At 41.3% G+C, this 23547-nt stretch overlaps 1 protein-coding gene across 3 annotated transcripts in view; it reads left to right on the top strand.

Moving 5' to 3' along the window:
* golm2 (golgi membrane protein 2) overlaps nucleotides 1-23547 on the top strand; it is a 91371-nt gene that overhangs the window by 15393 nt on the left and 52431 nt on the right. For all 3 annotated transcript variants that reach the window (XM_072277990.1, XM_072277991.1, XM_072277992.1), the window contains exons 2-3: nucleotides 7035-7205; nucleotides 22384-22438. In XM_072277990.1, coding sequence (XP_072134091.1) covers nucleotides 7035-7205; nucleotides 22384-22438 — 226 coding nt within the window. The remainder of the gene's footprint in view (nucleotides 1-7034; nucleotides 7206-22383; nucleotides 22439-23547) is intronic.

Raw genomic sequence — 23547 nt, forward strand, 5'->3', positions numbered from 1 at the left:
GAACTGGAGGAAAAATTTGTTTTTTTGAATAATTCTGTGATTACTAAATGTAGAATACGTGATACAACAGTCAAATTTCAATTGTGCAATAGCAAAGAAATCAAATTGTGTTTATGAAGCATCAAATCCGTGAGTCTTATACTTTAATGGTATGAAAAACCCACAGACTTGGTGCTTCACAACATGATTTGATTTCTTTACTGTTTCACAATTGGAATATGCCTCGATAAGCCTCCACGATCTGGATCATCGCGCTGATGTCATATGGAGGCTTGTGTGCATCAAGGACTCCCATCAGGCAATGCCAGCTCATGGCCACCTTGTTGGAATGACTATGGATGAGATGCCAGATGAAGTTGATCCAACCCCAGCTCCCAAACAGACAGACTTGTGTCTGGCCCTCCTGGGCCAAACTTCATCGAAGTGTGAAGAGAAAAACACCTGCCATAGGAAACAACAGCAAACCTTGATACTTGGTTCAGTTCTAATTTTTGTCAACACATCAGTGCATGTGTAATATAAATTGTAGAATCAAAGTCTGTTTTATTATCACTGGTATATCTCGTAAAATTTGTTGTTTTAGAGCTATGTCAAGAAATAAGTTAATGTGACGGGTTCTTGAGATACCAGTATCCTAGATGGTGTTAAAGTTGAGAGCGTCATAAAGTTTCCAAAAACAACACAACTCATGAATGAATGTAGCAAGAACTCCTTGAAGTGAGCAGTGATTGAACTGGAATGGGTGGAGAAAGATTTTGAAATGATTCCTGTACAGTGCCTATAAAAAGTATTCACCCTCCTATGAGGTTTTCATGTTTTATTGTTTTACAACATTGAATCACAGTGGATTTAATTTTTTTTTTGACACTGGTCGACAGAAAGATCTCTGCAAAGTGATCTAAATTAATTACAAATGCAAAACACAATAATTGCAAAAGTATTTACTCCCTTCGATTAAGTATTTAGTGTATGCACCTTTGGCAGTAATTACAGCCTTGAGTCTCTGTGGATAGGTCTCTATTAGCTTTGCACATCTGGACACTGCAATTTTCCCCCATTCTTCTTTACAAAACAGATCAAGCTCTGTTGGATTGCGTGAGGATTGTGATTGAACAGCCCTTTTCAAGTCCAGCCACAAATTCTTAATTGGATTGTGGTCTAGACTCTGACTTGGCCACTCCACGACATGACTTTGATTTCGAGCCATTCCTGTGTAGCTTTGGCTTTATGCTTGGGGTCGTCTTGTTGGAAAATAAATCTTCTCCCAAGTAGCAGTTCTCTTGCAGACTGCATCAGGTTTTCCTATAGGATTTCCCTGTATTTTGCTGCATTCATTTTACCCTCTACCTTCACAAGCCTTCCAGGGCCTTTTCCAGTGAAGCATCCCCACAGTATGATGCAGCCACCACCATACTTCACAGTAGAGATGGTGTGTTTTTGATGTGCGGTGTTTGGGTTAAGCCAAACAGTGACTAATCTAGTCTTGGTTTCATCAGACCATTGAACCTCTTCCAGCTGACTTCAGAGTCTCTCGCTTGCCTTCTGGCAAAGTCTAGCTAAGACTTCATTTGAGTTTTATTTCAGCAGTGCCCTTCTCTTTGCCGCTCTCCTATAAAGCTGTGACTGGTGAAGCACCTGGGTAACAGCTGTATGCGCAGTCTCTCCCATCTTTGCAACTGAAGCTTGTAACTCCTCCAGAGTTGTCATAGGTCTGTTGGTGGCCTCCCTCACTTGTCCCCTTCTTGCACGGTCACTCAGTTTTTGAAGACTGCCTGTCCTAGGCAGATTTACAGCAGTGCCATATTCTTTCCATTTCTTGATGATTGACTAACTGTATTCCAAGAGATATTCAGTGAATTGGAAATTTTTTTGTATCCATCTCCTGACGTATGCTTTTCAATAACCTATTTGCGGAGTTGCTTGAGGTGTTCTTTTGACTTCATGGTGTAGTTTTTGCCAGGATACTGACACGAACAGTTGGACCTTCCAGTTACAGGTGTATTTTTACTACAGTCAGTTGAAACACTTTGATTGCACATGGGTCTCCAAAAGCAGATCTCCATTTAACTAATTATGTGACTTCTAAAACCAATTGGCTGCCCCTGTGATGATTTGGTGTGTCATTAAAGGGGGTGAATACTTGTGCAATCAATTATTTTGTGTTTTATATTTGTAATTAATTTAGTTCACTTTGTAGAAATCTTTTTCACTTTGACAATAAAGTATTTTTCAGTTAATCAGCGTAAAAAAAAAAAAGCCAAATTAAATCCACTGTGATTCAATATTGTAAGACATGAAAACTTCCGAGGGGAGTGAATACTTTTTATAGGCACTGTATGTTTGTGATGATTTCAGAGTCTCTTAGGCACGTGGATGTAAGAACATTGAGGTTTATAGGCTCTGTAGGAGAGAAGTAGATTGAAATTAGTGGTTAGTTCTCCTGTTCCTTTGTTCCCTGTACATTTGGAATAAATTTAAGGGTCAGCCCAACATGGATTGAAGGGCCCATGCTGTACTGAACATTTCTAAAATATATTGCAATGGCTGCCTTGGTGGTTGGAGGGGATTTTTTTTGCATGAGTGGAAAATCCTTTTAAGTTATGAAGAATTTTTAAACAAATTCTAATGGAAATTGTTGAATTAGAGTGGATGATGTTGCAGCAGTGATGATAAAATACTTCAACACACTTCAAGTTTGAGCTCCATTGCCCTCTGTTCTGAACAATGATTTTAGTTTGCAGTTTGAAACCCTTGGAAGCAGTCACAGTGCCAGGCTACAGAAAGAGCAAAGTAACACGATTGTAAGGGCAGTCAGCCAGACCGGGCTGAACAACCACTTGTCTTGAATGATGATGAGATAATCTATCAACCTGGACCAAGTGTTTCCAGGTACTGTGCTGTGCTAGGGTTATTCAGTTCTGTAAATGAGCCAACTATTTCCAGAAAATTCACTTACTGTGCTTTTATAATCAGCAGCTGGATCTGGGAATATAGGCTGTTTGATTTCTCTTTGTATTGCAGTGAAGTCATAAAAAGTGAGAAAGAAAATTAAAGATCATGACTCATAACTTGAAAATGCTCCTTTCTGTCTTTTTCCAGCAGCATGTTATTGCATTAATATCCTTGTTTTTAAATCTAGTATTTGGGTGAGTTTAACTTTTAAAATAACTAAAGATGGTCAGTGCAGAATATAAAGCAAGTTATTGTTCAGGACAGTGAAATATTTAATGATACGGGTGCCACAGTAGCGTGGCAATTAGTGCAATACTGTTACAGCTTGGGGCATTCAAACTTCAATCCTGTTGCTGTCTGTAAGGAGTTCGTATGTCCTCCGTGACCAGGTGGGTTTCCTCTGGATGCTCTGGTGTCCTCCCACAGACCAAAGGAGTGCGGGTTAGTAGGTTAATTGGTCTTTGTAAATTGTCACGTGGTTAGGCTAGGGTTAAATAGAGTTGCAGGTTTGATGGGCTGGGAGGGCCTGTCCCATGCTGTATCCCTAATGAAGAGATTAGAGCTAATTCTGATGAATAGAGCTTTGTTAGATAGACTGGGATCTTCAGAGTTTTGAATAAGCTGAAGTTTAATGGAAGGTGATAAGGGGATGTTGTTGGGAATGAGCCACAAGGAAGCCGCAACTTGGAAATTTAAAAGTATTTATTCACATCATGAGAATCCAGGAGAATCGAAAAGAACTCTGTATGCAATGTTTTATACTTTAACACAGATTAATGACAGTTTCATTTGCTATAATCACCTACCTAACTTTAACATTTTGAATAGTCAGGTAAATTTACAGAATTACTTATTTACAAAGGTAGCACATCCCAGCTGGCAGAACTCCTTTGAATATTCACTATTGGTGTCTGTTCTAAGAGCCAGACACCCAAAATATATTTATTTTGTTAATGTTGAAGGATGGCTCTGCATTTTTGTTAACCTAACTTCTTGGTGGCAACACACACAAAATGCTGGTGGAACACGACAGGCCAGACAGCATCTATAGGAAGAGGTACAGTCGACGTTTCGGGCTTAGGCCCTTTGTCACGATGCATTTCTTGGTGGCATTTTGTTTTGTGTGCTGTGAGATATTTTATTGTGGGTACACCACGATCGGAGGAATATTGATTCGTTTGGTTGTATGTGTATGTATGCATGTACCCAGTCAGATGGCAAACTTGAATATACAACTAATCAGAAGGTTAAGTGACAAAACAAGTGTCCTGAACTGTGCATCGTGGCAGGGATACATCTTTAACAATGTGCTCACGGGGAAGACAATGTTCCTGCTATGTACTGTACTTTCAATGGGACAGAATCAGGATGTCCTACGATTGGTTTCACTATATCAGTTGGAAGATAAATAGTGAACAGGTTTTATTTCCTGAAGACTGGTTCCTTAATTAATCTATAATTATGCTATCGATACTTTCAAACCTCAGAATGATCCCTAGCAAGTTTTTTGGCAACAAATTAGTAAGAAGGTCACTTGGCTTTGTGATGGCTAGTAATAATTATTACAAGTACCTGATTATTAAACATCTGACTATCACTCTACGAGTAGCGCTGAATACATTTTTATTGAGCTATATGGTTTCTGGCCCCCCTCAGGTTCTAATGAAAGGCTGTCTACCTGAAATGTTAAATCGCAAATGTTAATTCTCCCCAACATCTGTGCCCACAGATTATTCCAGACTTCCAGTATCTCTATCAATTTGCTTTTGTATTATAGCTGTGTTTGTGATGCTTTTCAAGACAACTGATGCCTCAGTTCACCTATTCATTTTGAATTGTTGTTTCCATTGGTAGGTGAGACGAGAACGAGGGGACATTGCTTCAAGGTTCAGGGGAGAAGATTTAGGACGGAGATGAGGAGAAACTGTTTTTCCCAGAGAGTGGTGAATCTGTGGAATTCTCTGCCCAGGGAAGCAATTGAGGCTGCTTTGCTAAATATATTTAAGATACAATTAGATTTTTACATAGTAGAGGAATTAAGGGTTATGGGGAAAAAGGCAGGTAGATGGAGCTGAGTTTACGGACAGATCAGCCATGATCGTATTGAATCGCGGGGCAGGCTCGATGGGCTGGATGGCCTACTCCTCCTATTTCTTATGTTCTTATGTTCATTTATAGTGTCCTCCAAATCAGGGAAATTAAAGACTGCGAAAATGTCTATTTTATACTGAGTTTTGCTTCACTTAGGGTGGCGGGGTGGAGATGTGTCTCTACCAAAGGAGGTGTAAGGCACTCCTTCCCTCTGCTAGCCTGCAGGTCACCCTTGGGCAAGGTATAGCACCTGCTCAGCCTCCTGATCAGGGTCACATGAAGCCATAGGAGCAAGTAGTGAATTGTTGTATGAGCTGCTGGTGCATATCACAAGTCCTTGTTATGCAGTGGTCCCCAACCTCTGGGCCGCAGACCAATACATTGCCGTGAAGAATGCAGCGGTACAGCGGTAGCCAGAACGCACCTAGCACATCTTTAAGAAAAAAGTGGAAATAAACAAGCTAATTAATTAGGTGCTGCCTGGCACGTAATTAATTAGCTTGTTTATTTTGGCTCTTTTCTTAAAGATGTGCTGGGTGCGTTCCGGCCACCGCTGCATTCTTTGTGGCAATGTATCGGTCTGTGGTCCGGAGGCTGGGGACCTCTGCTGGTTATGTGACCACCGATGCCAAGCAGATAATCTCTGACGACTGATAATGACTGGGGTCAACCGTCTTGTAAAGACACTGCCCTGAGGAAGGCAATGGCAAACCACTTTTGTTTAATAATTTTTCCCCTGCATGGAAAATTTCACTTATCACTTTATTTATAGGACCACTCTTACACACCCAGATGGTATGTAATGGAGATATGTTGGCTTAGCAAATATTGGATTAGGATTGATGCCAATCCAGAAATATGTAATCTGGGAGAGTTTGCACCAGCTGAATCCTGATGAAGGGTCTCAGCTGGAAATGTTGACTATAGTCAATAGAGAATAGGTGCAGGAGTAGGCCATTCGGCCCTTTGAGCCAGCACCGCCATTCACTGTGATCATGGCTGATCATTCACAATCAGTACCCGGTTCTTGCCTTCTCCCCATATCCCTTGACTCTGCTATTATTAAGAACTCTATCTAACTCTTTCTTGAAAGCATCCAGAGAATTGGCCTCCACTGCCTTCTGAGGCAGAGCATTCCACAGATCCACAACTTTCCATAGACCCTGCCTAACCTGCTGAGTTCCTCCAGCATTTTTGTGTACTTTTAATCTTTCCTCCTTTTGGGTTCAAAAAGATAGTGATCAGGTGGCCTAATATCTAGGAAAGGCCAGAATCACCTGAAATAATCTGACTGGAAAAAAAATGACAAAATGGAAAGTTTACTAAACATATAATGTAGTAAAAACATTAAAGATTAGTTTCATTTTGTCACGTATGCATTGACACATCGAACTGAAATGCTTTGTTTTTATCAACGCCAACGCAGTTGTTTGGCTGTTCTGGGGGCCACACCTCTAGCTCTAGCATAGCATGCTCGCAACTCACTAACCCTAACCTGTACTACTTTGGAGTGTAGGAGGAAAATAGAGCACCCAGAGGAAACCCATGTGGTCATGGGGAGAACCTAATCTCCTTTCAGGAAGCAGGTGAGAATTGAACCCTGATTCCCAGCACAGTAAAGTTTTGTGCTAATCACTAAGCTATCATGCCGTACCAACTGAGACACTATCATATCTGAGTAATTTTCCAAACTGTAGGGGAACGTCGACTCAGACCACGAGAGGCTTGTGCCGGGCATTTTCATGCCGTACAAGGCGCAGATTGGAAGTCTGTGGGGTGCCACTAATTAATTCCCCATAATCAACATGTTAAAACTTGGCATTTAAATCCAACTAACCACATGCTTCTTCTGCCCTTGCCATGTCATCTTAAACCATTTTCCTATGGTACAGTGGCATGTTTATATTTCAACAAAACATTTTTCAACTATGAATCTTTCCTGTCAAATATTCAACTAGTCACTTCAGATAGTTGCTTCTTATTTGTCCCAGGTGAAGAAAACGGATACAGCAAAAAGTCGTCTAGAGAAAAGGAACTCAGAGCTCATGGGGCAAGTGGATACTCACAGGAGACGGCTTGATGAAAAAGAAGATGAATGTAATAATTTGGGTAACCAGCTACAAAATAAAGATAATTTGATGAAGAAATGCATAGAGGAGAAGGTAAGTGCAGCACATTCATTATATTCTGTATAAACCAAAGGCTACTGTTCAAAAAAATATAATTTGAATTCATACCATATGAAACTCATAATACACACATTGTCAGACCATAAACCTGGCACAAGTAACTTCTGACTTGCTTTGGAGGAGAAGGGTTTGGTGAATACTTATTGGCTTTATTTTGAAAAGCTCTTGTGCTTGACTTGGCATTTGCTCAAGATGCGGTACATTTCCCAGTGGTCTGTTGCTCACAAACTCAGTGTAATATTTCTGCACAATGGTGAAAGCGTGTGCTCCATTCCAGGCTTCCCTTGGACAAATAGCAGAAACCATAAGGCAAGAGTGGGATTGAGCCATTCAGCCCATTGAGTCTGCTCTGCCATTACATGGTTGATTTATCCTTCTCAATCCCTTTCAAAGGTACAGTTAATGTCAGAGAAATGTATATAATATACATCCTGAAATGCTTTTTCTTCACAAACATCCACGAAAACAGAGGAGTGCCTCCAAAGAATGAATGACAGTTAAATGTTAGAACCCCAAAGTCATACCCCCCAGCTCCCCCCTCCTGTGTGTAACCGGCAGCAAGCAACAATCCTCCCTCCCCCCACCGGCAAGAAAAAGCATCGGTACCCGCCATCGAGCACTCAAGCGTGAGCAAAGCAACAGCAAAGACACAGACTTGCAGTTACCCCAAAGACTTCGCGTTTCACCTGGTATTCAACATACCACAGGCTCTCTCTCTCTCCCTAATAAGGGAGAAGCAGATGTCTCCATTTCACAGCAAGAGGGGAGACATAACAAACAACTCACTGGTTTATGATGTTAAAAGTCCATTGTGTCGCTTTTTCTGAGCTCTGTGCCCAAAGATCTCAGGTCTCTGGGCACACAGCCGTAGATCTTCTGACTCCCATGACACATTGATTTCCTGCCGGGACATAGACCTTAAATCTGCCCGTCTCCAGAGCCACAAAACCTCGGACCTCTGAAGGCGAGTGAATCCCTTAGGCCGCACGCTTGGCATGTCGAATAACGGCCAGTTGTGAAACCCTGAGAGCGGGTCCCATTCCTGCAAAGAATCACAGTCGGCGTGTAACTGTAGGTCAGGGTCTTCAAAAGAACCCTGAAAGGGAAAAATAGAGATATTAAAGATGGAAATAGAGCTGTTTCCGAAGATGCAAACAAAGGAGTCGCCGTTAGGCGCCATTGACTCTCCTGAGCTCCTCCTCTTTTGCCTTTTCCCCGTAACTTGTGACTCCCTGACTAGTCAAGAGCCTGTCAACCTCCACTTTAAATATACCCAATGACTTGATCTCCACAGCAGTCTGTGGTAGTGAATTCCCCAGTCACTGTCCTCTAGCTAAAGAAATTTCTCCTCATCTGTTCTAAATGGATGTTGCTCTATTTTGAAGCTGTGCCCTCTGGTCCTAGACTCACCCACTATAGAAACATCTTCGTCGCATCCATCTATCTAGGCCGGATGTTCCCAACCTGGGGTCCACAGTCTCCTCGGTTAATGGTAGGGGTTCATGGCATTAAAAAATGGTTGGGAACCCCTAATGAGGGCCTTTCAGTATTTAATAGATTTCAATGAGATCTTCCCTCAGTCTTCTAAATTTGAGTACAGGCCAAGGCCATGAAATCCTCCTCAAATGTTAACTTTCACTCCCAGAATCATTCTAGTTCAGTGGTCCCCAACCACCGGGCCGCAAAGCATGTGCTACTGGGCCGCGAGGAAAGGATATGATTTGGTGATATGAAACGATATGAGTCAGCTGCACCTTTCCTCATTCGCTGTCATGCCCACTGTTGGAACTTGAACGCACACAAGGACATTACGCACGCGAGGTCATTACACACGCGTCATCCATGTCAGCGCGGGAAAAAGCTTGCAAGTGACGGTGGGCTGGAAAATATGTTTGACATAACATCTCGCCGGCATTCTGGATCAAAGTCAAGGCTAAATATCCTGAGATAGCCACGAAAGCACTGAAAACGTTGCTTCCATTTACAACACCATATCTCTGCGAAGCGGGCTTTTCTGCAATGAATGCAACGAAAACTAAATTGCAGAATAGACCGGACACAAGGAACTCCCTTCGAGTATCGCTGTCTCCCATCACCCTTCGATAGGACCGTCTTGTTGCAGAGAAACAAGCCCAGGGCTCCCACTGATTCAGCGATATTGGTGTGTTGCAATGATTTTATATGTTCCTACGGGGAAAATATGCGCTGTGTGTTTAATATTAAATTCGTTAGGTAAACCCTTTTAGAAACAAAATTGAGTGTATTAGCCACTTATAAGTGACTTAATTGACTTATCACCTATATTCTGGTCGTGGTTAACACCCCCCCCCCCCCAACCGCAAGAATATTGTCAATATTAAACCAGTCCGCAGTGCAAAAAAGGTTGAGGACCCCTGTTCTAGTTAACCACCTCTGGATGTTCCCAAATGCCAGCACATCTTTTCTTAGATAAGGGACCCCGAACTGCTCACTATACTCCAAGTGTGGTCTGACCAATTCCTTATAAAGCATTATTATCCTTGATCTTGTATTCTAGTCATCTTAAAATGAATGCTAACATTGCATTTGCCTTTCCTACCACCAACTCAACCTGCAATTTAACCTTTAGGGAATACTGCACTAAGACTCCCAAGACCCTTTGCACCTCTGAATTTTGAATTTTCTCCCCATCTAGAAAATGGTCCACAGACTGAACCTGAGACCGGATTTTGTAGAAGGGAATCAAACCGATAAAGGATGCACGGCAACACCATATTTTGTTATGCACATTGCTTTTTTTTTGTGGAAGGGTGAAAATCCTGAAAAAGTAGAGTATGTGGCCCAATCCATCAGAGGTAAAGGCCCCCCCCCCACCCCCACCGGCTGCTGAGCACATCTACACAGAGCAGTGTCATAGGAAAGCTTCATTAAATAAATAGATAGATAGATATACTTTATTGATCCTGAGGGAAATTGAGTTTTGTTACAACCGCACCAACCAAGAATAGAGCATAAATATAGCAATACAAAAACTACAAACAATCAAACAACAATTTGCAAACTATGCCAGATGGAAATAAGTCCAGGACTAGTCTATTGGCTCAAGGTGTCTGACCCTCCACGGAAGGAGCTGCAAAGTTCTATGGCCACAGGCAGGAACAACCTCCCCTGACGCCCAGTGTTGTATCTTGCTGGAATATGGCTGGAGTCCAACAGCAAAAAGTTCAATATCCGGTCTACAAACACGTTCCTCGATCGTAATATGACCCGGATTGCACCATCCGTTGTTAACCAGAACAGTAAGCACCCAACTCCTTTACGCTTACTGCTCTCAGTGCACTTCTGGTCAGCCCAAATGGTCTGGAAGCTATCCATGGAAAAGATTTGATCGGGTATGTCCTCGTGCAGCCCTGTTCCAGTAAAACACATAACACTGTACTCCCGAAATGTTCTCTGATGCCTGGCTAGCACCGTGAACTCATCCAATTTACTACCCACTGAACTCCTCTTCTCCATAAGTCTCTGTTGTCTCGACCCAGTCCTCTTTCCTTGCCTTTGTGATCCCCCTCTGCATCCTCTGTGTGTTTTCCTCCAGATTTCAGCAGGGTTGTCGGCCGCTCTGCTCACTAAACCAGCCGGCATTAGCTCAATCAGCTGGTCCCTGGAATAAACAATGCGACCATGCTTCTGTCCCGCTAATGAGGCGTGTCGGAACGTAACTATTTCCAGCGCTAAAAACCCAAATAAAACTCTCTCCACCAGCATGTTAGAGAGGGTGCAGCTTCAACGTGTTACCGTGAAAAAAAATATCAAGTTAAAAAAGTAAGAATACTCGTCGGAACGGCTGTAACAGGCTGCATGCACGACTGGTGCATGCACACTAGAGATTAGGGACCCACACCACCCAGGCCATGCTTTCTTCTCACTGCTGCCACCAGGAAGGTACCGGAGCCTCAGGACCCATGCCACCAGGTTCAGGATCTATTACCCTCAACCATCAGGATCTTGAAACAGTGGGGATAAGTGTTGCCACAACCAATGGACTGACTTTCAAGGACTCTTAAACTTCATGTTCGTCTTGTTTTCTTGATATCTATTATTATTTTCTCTTTTTTTATTTACACAGTTGTCTTTTGCACATTGATTGTCTTCTGCACCCCCCCCTCCACCACTGGGTGATTCTGTTACGATTCTTGGATTTATTGAATATTCCCTCAAGAAAACACCTAAACATCTCAGGGTTGTATATGGTGACATATATGAATTTTGATAATAAATTTATGTTGAACTTTTGAAAATAGTGATTCATATCCAAGGTTGTCAAGCCGAGGAGTGGTAGTGGGGACAAGCTCCCACCACCTAAAAGTGCTCCTCACGGCATGCGCCTCAAATAGCCTCTGACAACCAAGTCCAACTCCTGGCCTTCTCGTGTGGCTTAGCCTCAACTGTTTCTACTGACAGGAGAAGGGGCGAAGGCGGGTCCTGGCGCCTTAAAACCAGTGATTCGGGTAGATGGAGCTCGTCAGCCTGGGAAGGCAGTCCACCTAAGAGAGAAAACTCTGATTTCAAACCTCCGCTGCCTTGCGGCCATACCCACGTATGGAAAGGCTTCGGGAGTAAACCCTGAGGACAAATCCGGAGCTGGAGTCCCTAAGGCAGTCCGACGTTGCCTTCAACCTTGCTCTGGCAACTCTTGCGACGTCACTAGTGCCAAGCTGTATCAGCCCTTGCCCTTCCTTTGGACAACATCGGTGGCGTGGAGAGGGGAGACTTGCTGCTTGGGCAACTGCCGGTCTTCCATACAACCTTGCCCAGGCTTGTGCCCTGGAGAGTGGTTAGCATAACACTTTACAGCTCCAGTGATCGTGGTTCAATTCCTGCTGTTGTCTGTAAGGAGTTGGTATGTTCTTTCTTTGATCATGTGGGTTTCCTCCCACGTTTTAAAGATGTATGGGTTCATATGTCATGTGGCTGTAATTGTGTGGTGCAGGTTCATTGGGTCACAAGGTCCTGTTTAATGTGCTGTCTCTAAATTTAAAGAAAGAGTAGCACCTTGTGTTTCGTTCCTAAAGACTGAGAAGTAGCAGACCTATTTTGATAATAGATCAGTACCTTGGCTATAGTAAAATGATTTTTGTGATGTGTTTATGGCTTAATCTACAGCAAATAAAAATGCAGACTGGAAAAGCATTAAATAGTTTGAAACTATAATTTCTAGGCTGTGGTGCATACAAAATTGATTTGATTTAACTTCCTTTGTCCTGAATTTCATTGTAGCTATCAAATTACTGTGATGCATTATTCATGATTGCCAGGGCTGTAAATTAACCTTCATGTTGTACTTGTTTGGTAGTAGTGTCATGGCAAATATTTTCCTCCAGCAGCAAAGCTAATCAGGATCAAAGTGAAACATGCTTGCAATAACAAATTTGTTTTAAATCGTATTTCAGGGTTCAGTCAGGCAGCATGTAGGAGCTTGTACATGAATAATTTTTGCATGGTTGTCCAGTGGCTCTTACCACATCCTAACAGGACATTGGATGGAGACATGATTGGTTTTGAGTGAACCATTCTACATTCAAGTCCTTTGTTAAACTGTGGAGAGCAATCCCTGAATTTGTGCTATAAGGGTTAGTGCAGTTTTAAAAAAAATTACTCCCAGTCATGTTTGTTGAATTTGATAATTTAAAAAAATATTCCAGATAAAAAAAACACTCAACAATCGTGGGCTGTTGTTTGTCCCTATCACACATTACAAGATGTGCCATTAAGGCTGTAATTGAGTGTAGTAGAAATTTGTCTCCTAAATCACCAAACATTTGCATCTAGGAGGATTGATTAGGTTCAAGAAAGAGGTCATAGGCCTGAAATCAGCATCCACAACAACTTCAGAAAAAATACGACCAATGTGCATGACTACTTAATAAGTACAGGTGTTTGAATGTTTGAAAGTGCTTGTAACTGGATTTGATGTGTTGTATTAGTTTTCTTTTGATGCTAATTGAGGGTACCAAATATTCTGGAAAACAACAACAGCCTTGTGTGTAAAACTTTAATACTTGATGTAAAATAAGGAAAGATTGCCTTTAAAGACTGATGTGTCAATTTGAGGATTATTTTTGCTGATGTTTCTTTGAGGATATCTTTGAGGATAAAAGTCAAATCTTCAAAACCTAAAATTGGGAATCTTAGGAATGAATAACATTTGCAATCTTGTGAAGAAGCAGGATTTGTTATCATTTGGAAAGAGTGTGGAGGATAATCACCTGGATTGAATACTTTTGGAAATATGGACAGATTAGATAGGCTGGTCTTGTTTTCCCTAGAGCAAAGGTTAAGGGGAACCTGACAGAAACATAAGATTGAAAGACATAAATAGAGCACAAAATCAATTTTTATCCCACAATAAGACTATCCAAAAATAAGATTTAGTTTTAAGGTTAGAGGTAAGGGATTTAAGGGGCAGTGTTAAGGGTGTGCTTTTACATGGAATAGTTGATATCTAGAATACACTACCAGAGCAGATCACTTTATTAGGTACACTTTGTTAATTCAAATATCTAATCAGCCAATCATGTGGCAGCAACTCAATGCATAAGAGCATGTAGATAAGATCAAGAGACAAATGAGAGGAAGTCTGCAGATGCTAGAAATCTGTACACAGCACACAAAATGCAGGAGGAACTCAGCAGGCCAGGCAGCATCTATGGGTAAAAAGTACAGTCAACATTTCAGGCCAAGACACTTCAGTTGTTGTTCAGACCAAACATCAGATAGGGAAGAAATGTGACCTAAGTGACTTTGACCATGGTGTGATTGTTGGTGTCGGACAGGGTGATTTGAGTATCTCAAGCTGATGATTTTCACATGCAAGTCTCCAGAGTTTACAGAGAATGGTGCAAAAAAAGAAATTCAGTAAGCAGCGTTTTTGTGGGTGAAAACACCTTGTTAATGAGGGAGGTCAGAGGAGAATGACCAAACTGGTTCATGCTGACAGGAAGGCGACAGTAACTCAAATAACCACACGTTACAACAATGGTGTACAGAAGAGCATCTCTGAACACACATGTCGAAACTTGAAGTGGATAGGCTACAGTAGCATGCAGCATGAACTCCAGTACTAATAAAGTAGTTGCTGAGTGTATTTTTAAGGGTCATTTAGATAAATATTTAAATAGGCAACGTATGCAAGGGAACAGTCCCAATGCAGGCAGAAAGGTCAGCATAGGAAATGGGTCCTTCTGTTTGTAACACTTGTACAAATCAGACTGTATAGCTCTAACATTTTACAGAATGTAATACAATGGGGAAATATAAATGCAAAAGCAATTTGCTACACAATTGAAATAAAACAATGTTCATACCGAGCAGTTTCTTTGGAGAGGAAAAACATCTAATTTTTCAGAGCAGCGACAATTTAGAACATTATCCAGACATCCCACATCTCCCGGAAGTTCCGGGAGTCTCCTGCATATTGATAGTGGCTCCCTGACGCCCAAAAATTATATAGAATATCCTGGAAATCGATTTTTTTGAGAGGGAGAGCGAGCATCCTGATTGGTCTCTCTTCGTGCTAAGAGTGGTCCCCAACCACCGGGCCGTGAGGAAACGATATGATTTGGCAATATGAAACGATATGAGTCAGCTGCACCTTTCCCTGTCATGCCCGCTGTTGAATTTGAACACACACAAGGTCATTACACACGCGTCATCCATGGCAACATGGGAAGAAGATCAACTCCTCGAGCTTGCAAATGACGACGGGCTGAAAAGTATGTTTGACATAACATCTCTGCCGGGATTCTGGATCAAAGTCAAGGCTGAATATACTTCATACTTTATTGTCGCCAAACAATTGATCCTAGAACGTACAATCATCACAGCGATATTTGATTCTGCGCTTCCCGCTCCCTGGATTACAAATATTAAATGTTAAAAATAGTAAAAATTAGTAGATATTAAAAATTTTAAGTATAAATCATAAATAGAAAATAGAAAAATGGAAAGTAAGGTAGTGCAAAAAAACCGAGAGGCAGGTCCGGATATCTGGAGGGTACAGCCCAGATCCGGGTCAGGATCCGTTCAGCAGTCTTATCACAGTTGGAAAGAAGCTGTTCCCAAATCTGGCTGTATGAGTCTTCAAGCTCCTGAGCCTTCTCCCAGAGGGAAGAGGGACGAAAAGTGTGTTGGCTGGGTGGGTCGTGTCCTTGATTATCCTGGCAGCACTGCTCCAACAGCGTGCGATGTAAAGTGAGTCCACAGATGGAAGATTGGTTTGTGTAATGTGCTGTGCCATGTTCACGATCTTCTGCAGCTTCTTTCGGTCATGGACATGACAACTTCCATACCAGGTTGTGATGCACCCCAGAAGAATGCTTTCTACGGTGCATCTATAAAAATTAGTGAGGGTTTTAGGGGACAGGCCAAATTTCTTTAGTTTTCTCAGGAAGTAAAGGCGCTGGTGGGCCTTCTTGGCGTGGACTCTGCTTGGTTGGACCAAGTCAGGTCATTTGTGATATTGACCCCGAGGAACTTAAAGCTTTTGACCTGTTCCACTTGTGTACCACCGATGTAAATTGGGTCGTGTGGTCCGCTACTCCTTCTGAAGTCAACAACCAATTCCTTCGTCTTGCTGATGTTGAGGGATAGGTTATTGTCTTCGCACCATGCCATCAGGTTCTTAATTTCCTCTCTGTACTCAAACTTATCATTACCCGAGTTACGGCCTACAATTGTTGTGTCATCAGCAAACTTATATATTGAGTTCAGTGGAAACTTGGCTACACAAACATGGGTGTACAGTGAGTACAGCAGGGGGCTGAGTACACAGCCTTGTGGGGCACCGGTGCTCAGAGTGATTGTAGAGGAGAGCTTGTCCCCTGTTTTTACCCATATAGCCACAGAAGCACTGAAGACATTGCTTCCATTTCCAACATATCGCTGCAAAGCGGAGTTTTCTGCAATGAATGCAATGAAAACTAAATTGTGGAATAGACTGGACGCAAGGAACCTCTTTTGGGTATCGCTGTTTCCCATCACCCCTCGATGGGACCGCCTTCTTGCAGGGAAACAAGCCCAGGCCTCCCAATGATTCGGCGATATTGGTGTGTTGCAATGATTTTATATGTTCATACGAGGAAAATATGTGCTGTGTGTTTAATATCCAAATGAAATGTTATGATGCTATTGACTTATCACTATATTCATCGAGGAAAATATGCGCTGTGTGTTTAATATTAAATTCGTTAGATAAACCCTTTTAGAAATGAAATTGAGTGTATTAGCCACTTATAACTGACTTAGAGTTGACTTATCACCTATATTCCGGTCGTGATTAACACCACCACTCCCGGTCAGCCGGTCTGCAAGAATATTGTCAATATTAAACCAGTCTGCAGTGCAAAAAAGGTTGGGGTCCTCTGCTAAGTAGCCCTATCAGTTTTCTCTGTGGGCGGGCTTTACAGTCGACCTCAAAAATAATGACAGTGTTGCTCGCTGCACTGTTTCCAACAGTGACTTTTCTATTGCCAGTGGTGGGTTAAAATGTAAAAGACATGTTGAGGTGAGTTTAGCAGGTGTCATTTGTTCATTAGTGTAGCTAACGTTATTTAAACTAGCTGGCTGGCTGCTAAGGAGCTACGCTATTGATGTCCTATGTGATGAGGCCAAACTCCCTGTAGACTTGCTTAAAATTGTAATAGAATAAACATGATATAATATAAGTACATATTTTAATGTCACATTTTCTGCATATACCCAACTTGGTTTACAGATTAGACAAAATCACTAAACAGAATATTACATACACCCTTGGAGGTTGATGGGGGGGGGTGATATGGGGTTGCAGGGGGCAGGGGTGCTACTTCCCTGAAATGAGTTTTTGCAAGATGGGATGTCTGCATTATCTCTTTCTCACTCAAAAGATGTTGCCTGATGTGAATGTATTCGGCATTCAGTTTTAAATCTAAATGTGAATATTGCTTAACTTGTGTATTCTAAATTAACAGGAAATTATAAACCTGAAGCAAGGTGGTGATAAAGTTGCTCTAGTCTCAAATTGCAATTAATTATTTTGTTCCTATTTTGGGAACTTAATTTAGGTTTGGTTGTTGTTCCTCTCTGTGCCTTGTGGTGCATCGGGTGGTAACTGTGCCATTTCTTTAGCATGTTTTTTTGCATTTCTTGAGGCCGAATTGCTAGCTCCACACCCAACCCAGCATGGATGGAAAGCATGCAAGGAGCTGGCCTGGCTGGAATCCAACTCGGAACCACTTGCCCCAAAGTCTGGTGCGGATGCCACTACATCACCAGCTGGCTAATTTAGGTTTTACTACAGTGGAATTGCATGGTCTCAATATTACACTGAATTGACTGAATATGGCATTCATTTCTGGAAACCAAGGTCCTGGTATTTTTGTCCTTTGTCAAGGTGTCTGAAAGTGAATTTTGGTCTAAATGAAGGCTTGTATTTTTCCCTGACTGAAATGTTCATTTCTCAACTAGATTGCTGGGATGTGCCATTGATCCGTGCTACAATTGATGTTTTAATTATAAAGTTAGAAATGAGAGTTGACATGTTGATAGGTACTCCCTCAGATGCCAATGGTGAACTCTTTTCCTTGTGCTTTCTGTTCTTTGCCTTTTTTGATCAGGTTTAAAGTCCTGGTGGTTATTACTATAGCCATGCACCAATCTCTCATAATTTGATTTATTTGAGACGGAATTCAACAATAGTCTTTCTGCTTGGCTGTTGACACAGGTATAATTCTTAGGCTTCCAAGTACAGGGACCTTTATAGGAGTATATATAACATTACAGCACAGTTTAAATTCCAGCAAATCCTGTGAGTGTGGCGAAAGGGTGCAGAACATCGAACACATTCTGTGCAACTGCCCACTCTCACCTGATTAAGCTGACACTGACCTGCTCAACATCAACCAAACAACACTAGAGTGGCTGGCTGTCTGGTGTGACAAGCTATGAATGAATGAGCACAGTACAGGCCCTTTGACCCAATGTTGTGGAAACCTTTTAACCTTTCTGCAAGATCAATGAATCCCTCCATTTTTCTTTCATCGATGTGCCTATCTAAGAGTTTTAAATGTCCCTAATGTATCTGTCTCTACCCCTGATAGCGTGTTCCCTGCACCCACCACTGTTTTAAAAATCTTAACTCTGACATCCACCCTTATACTTTCCAATTACCTTAAAATTATGTCCCCTTGTATTAGCCAGTTCCACTCTTGGCTCTTGGGGGGGGGGGGGGGGGGGAATCTGTCGGTCTGCTTGATCTACGCACCTTATCATGTACAGTTCTATTAAGTCACCTCTCATCCTCCTTCGCTCCAAGAAGCGAGACTAAAAGAGTCCCGACTGAGGATGTAGGACAAAGTGGTGTTTAGCTTACTTGCCTCAGCGCTGAACTAACTACATCAGCACTCACCTCTGCAGTGGACTGGCTTCATGTCTGTGCCCTGTAGCCAATGGGCTCCTAGACTGGCTGCAGCACTGAACTGGCCCTGTGCCTGCAGACTCTGCGGTTATTTGTTTACTTTCTTATGTTTGAACGAGTTGTTCTTTTTTACATACTTGGTGTTTGACGGTCTTTCTGTGAGTTTTTAAAAATGTGTTCTGTTTTGTTTTGTGGCTGCCTGCAAGATAAATCTCAAAGTTGTATATAGTATACATACTTCGATAATGTAATTTGAACTTTGAACTCTTTAAAGGTTCTACATTCTTCCTATAATGAGGTGACCAGAACTGATACCGTGTCAGACGAGTTCTGAACTTGCTGATCAATTTTGTAAGCTCATGTGTTTCCTTCCATTACAATCCAGTGTCCAGTGGGGAACTCCAATTTTGCTAAGATTAGCAGATGACACTGGGGAAACATTTCTTGGATTGTGGTCCACAACCTGTGTTCTAATGGGGATTATAGAGTTTTGGATTGGGAATCAAAGGGGAAAATAACATTTATTAGGACAAGTTCTTCTGTTGTCTTGAGTTCTCAGTTACCTGTGTTCTAGACCTCCCTTTCTCCCAGCATTATCCAGGCCCCAAACATCTGGAACAGATCTCCTCCAGCACAAGTAGCTGACCAGTCAGAGGCACCAATATGTTTGACGTTAAACAATTTGTATTGGCTTCTGCTGGATTAGTCAATTTGAAAACTGGGCAATTTTAGAAACTTGATCTGTCCTGTTGGATTCCATAAGGAGTTCCAGAGTAAGACAGCGTGGGCAAAAAGTCCCTCTGGCCCATCTAGTCTATGCTGCCCCCCAGCATCTTCCTTGTTAGTCCCAATAGCTTGAATTTGTCCCATAACCTCCAAGCCCCTCCCTTCCATATACCTATCCAAATACCTCATAAATGTTGCAGCTGTACTTGCCACAACCGTTTTCTCTGGCAGCACATTGAATGTACTCACTACCCCTGTTAAATTGTTATCTCTTGGGTCTCTTGTACCTATGCTCTAGTTTTGGACCCCTCCAACCCTGGGGGAAAGACTGACCTTATCCATACCCCTCATGATTGTCTCCCCTCATTTTCCTACACTCCAGGAAAGAATGATCTGATGTGGCCAACCTCTGTAACTTGGGCTGTTTAGATCAGGCAGCATCCTTGTCTATTTCTTCTGCACGCTCCACCTCTCTAGCTTGACGATATATTTCATACAATAGGACACCAAAACTGTACGTCACATTCCAAGTATGGTCTCACCAGCAACTTGTACAACTGCCACAAAATATTCCTACTCATAACTCAGCCCTTACTGAAGGCCAGCACGCAAAATGCTGTTACCACAACCTACTTGCATGGCTGCTTTCAGTGAATGTGCACTTGTATTCTCTGGTCTCTTTGTTCCACACCACTTGTCAATGTCCTGCCACTCACTGTAAATGTCCTATCCTTGTTTTACTGTTCAAAATGCATCACCTCTAAGTTGAGGTTCATCTGGCATTCCTCAGCCCATTTCCAAAACAGATCAACATCTCTTTGCAATTCATTGCCACCTGCTTCACTATCAACAAAACCCACTCATATAGTATCATAGTGAACTTGCTAATTATGCCATGTCCATTCACTTCTAAATTATTTGTATACACAAGAGGTCCCAACACTGATTGCTGAGGTGCCCCACTAGTTACAAGCCTCCAGTTGGAGAATTAACTTTCAACCATCAACCTGTTGAGCCAGGTCTGAATCCACCCTACTCCGATATTTCAGTTGCCATCTATTTTAGTTGGTCTTTAATACTAAAATCTGTATTTCAAAAAAGCTGGCTTTGTATACCTAGAGGGTTTTGTACATCTGGAGGGAAATAGAGTACAGGGATTCGTAGTGTGAAATTATTCTTTTGCTACACTATGGTTATGGACATTGAATTTTCTAAAGACTTTAACATCAAACATTGGGTTAATGTAATTTTTAGTTTCACCCTTCGAGATGTTTGAATCCTGATTTGGACAGTGTGGTTTGATCTGAGTTCCTGGTGTGTGATCTATCTGCCATTTTCTTGCCTTCTATTTTTGTGAAGGAGGAGGCTCATTTGAAAAAACTTAGATAATCTTCCTTAGTAGATACCTGTTTTATTTTATTTGTGAGTTATGTAAATGTTTTGCAGAGCCACTAAAGCCAGATGAAGTTTATTAAGTGATCTGAGGAACAATGTCACTGTGAAATCAGCTTGCTTATTTGTATAGCACAGGGGTTCTCAGAGAAATTGTGTATCTGAATTTTAAGTAAGTTTTTGATGTCAGATGATCTTGAAGGAGGGAATATCATCAAACTGAAAGACTGTCGGGGTATTAAAGTGAAATGTTATGTTCTAATGAAAGAAGCCGGAGCCTTCTGGGGAACTGCTTCAACAATTACAAGCAGATGCTTGGATAGAAATATTCTGAGTGTAATTTGCCGTCTGATAAAATGAATATATTGTACTTCATGAGTAAAATGGATATGGTATTTAAAAAGGGAAGATTCTGTTGATTTTAACAGGAATAAATTCAATCAAGCAACCAGTTTGTAATTTGTGTGTATTAAGGGAGTGGATTTAGGAGCTGTAGCAGGTTTTAAACAGCTTCTTAATCCAAATTTTTTATTGGAATGGAAATGCCTATCAGCAATTGTGAATGTTCCTTAAGTCAAGTGAACTTGCAGTGGAAAGCATAGGCCCAGTTTAATTCTAGCCAAAATGTTTATCTTCACCATTCCTTGCTGAGGCACTGTACACTAGTTAATATTGGCAGTAATATAAATTGTAAATTGTTGAATTGTTTCATCTAAAGGTGGTGACTAAGTGAAGAAACTACACTGAGTTGGCACTTTATTAGTTACCTTGTTAGTGCAATAAGCTAATGAGGCAGCAACTCCATTTATAAAGCTTACAGATATGGTCAAGAGGTTCAGTTGTTCAGAGCAAATATCAGAATGGGGGAAGAAATGTCATTAAGTGACTTTGACTGTGGAATGATTTTCGGTGCTGGAGGGTGATTTGAGTATCTCAAGCTACTGATCTCCTGAGATTTTCATGCACAACAGTCTCTCTAGAGTTTATAGACAATGCAGAACGTCCAGTGTATGGCAGTTTTGTGGCAATGAGGTTATCTATTAATGAGAGGGGTTAGAAGAAAATGGTCAGAGTAGTTCGAACTGGTAGGGAGGTAACAGTAACTCACATGAGCACACGTTACAATAATGGTGTGCAGGTGGGCAACTCTGGACGCAGAACATGTGGATCCTTGAAGTGGATGGGCTACAGCAGCAGAAGACCCCCATCAGGTTCCACTCCTGTACCTTATAAAGTGGGTACTGAGTACATCGAAAGTTTGAGTTTCTAAACGTGGGAGAATTAAGAAAGTAAGTTCCGATCCCAAGTTCCAGTGAATGGAAGTTGTAACTCTGTAAAGACCAAGAATTAAATGTCAGTCTGCAAATTCCGATCTTTGAGAATGACACCATCATGAAAATTCAAGAATGATGTCTGACAGGGTTAGTATAATTAAACTTTGTGGCAATGAACTTCATCTTGAGTTAGAAAGATAGTTGGCCATCTTTTGAAAAAACTCCTAATCAAACAAATTCACCTGATTAGATTTGGGAATGTTGCATGTTGATAAGTTAAATAAGTAATTTCTTCATAAGTTTACCAATTTTTTTCTCTCTCATTAAGGTTAAATTTCAAAATAATGTAACAGAGCAGTTGTCGGTGATCCATCGGTTACAAGGTAAGAACCGTTTGGCCAACAGTAAATTTTAAGATTTTATTTGACAGTTTAGTTTGTAATCCATAACTAATATGCTTAGAAAAAATAATATACTAACAATATTCCCAGTGGTATAGTGACTAGTAGCTTTATGTCACAAAAATATAAATGAGCAATTATCTTTAAAGAGAGCCTGCTGGTGTCAGTTAAATTATCAGTTTTTTTTTCTGGAAGGTTAATGAGATTATTGTCCTTTAGGGAGGGAAATATACTTGAGGTGCACTGCTTAACTTGAACTGTCCTATAGATGACACCAGAATTACAATAACATAAGATTCTGCAGGTGCTGGAAATTCAGATTAACAGACACAAAGTGCTGGAGGAACTCAGCAGGTCAGGCAGCATTTATGGAGAGGATAAACAGTCAGCATTTTGGACTGAGACTCTTCTTTTGGACAAAATTTTGTGTGGCCTGGAATTACAATAGTTGTCTTTTTTGGTGCCCCCTTGGCAGAAAATGCTACCTTATCTCAAAAGCATGGTTGGAATGGTTTTTTAAAAAAACCTTTTAACCTGTAGATTATGTCACTAATTTATATCAACACCCTTCACCTATTGAATGTGAACAATATCATATTTTTCTACATTACACTCCATGGTTAGATCGTTGTCCACTTATCTATATGTTCCTTTGCAGCTTTCCTTTCTCCTCTTCACAACTTAATGTCCTACCTATCGTGTGAACAGCAAGTTTAACGTCCCTTTAGAGCCTTCATTTCTCATTTGTATCAATTGTAAAATGTTGAGAAACCATTACCACACTGGGGTCTGATGCACCACACATTATGTCTTGGCAACCAGAAAGAAAATGCATTTATTCCTGCTGTTTTGTTAGCTAGCTAATTCTCTATCCACATCAATCATGAATTTTTATTTTCCTTATTAATGGTATTAATCAAATGCCTTCTGGAAATCTAAGTACTCTAAGATTGGTCAGATAGGATCTGTTCTTGACAAAGCCATACTGACCATCTCTGATCAGTTTCAACCTTTCTAAGTGGTTATTAATTCTGTTCTGAGAATTTTTTCCTAATAATTTCCTTGCTACTGCTGTTGGGGTGACAGATCTG

Source organism: Mobula birostris, chromosome 14, assembly GCF_030028105.1.
Source record: "Mobula birostris isolate sMobBir1 chromosome 14, sMobBir1.hap1, whole genome shotgun sequence".
Lineage (NCBI taxonomy): Eukaryota > Metazoa > Chordata > Chondrichthyes > Myliobatiformes > Myliobatidae > Mobula > Mobula birostris.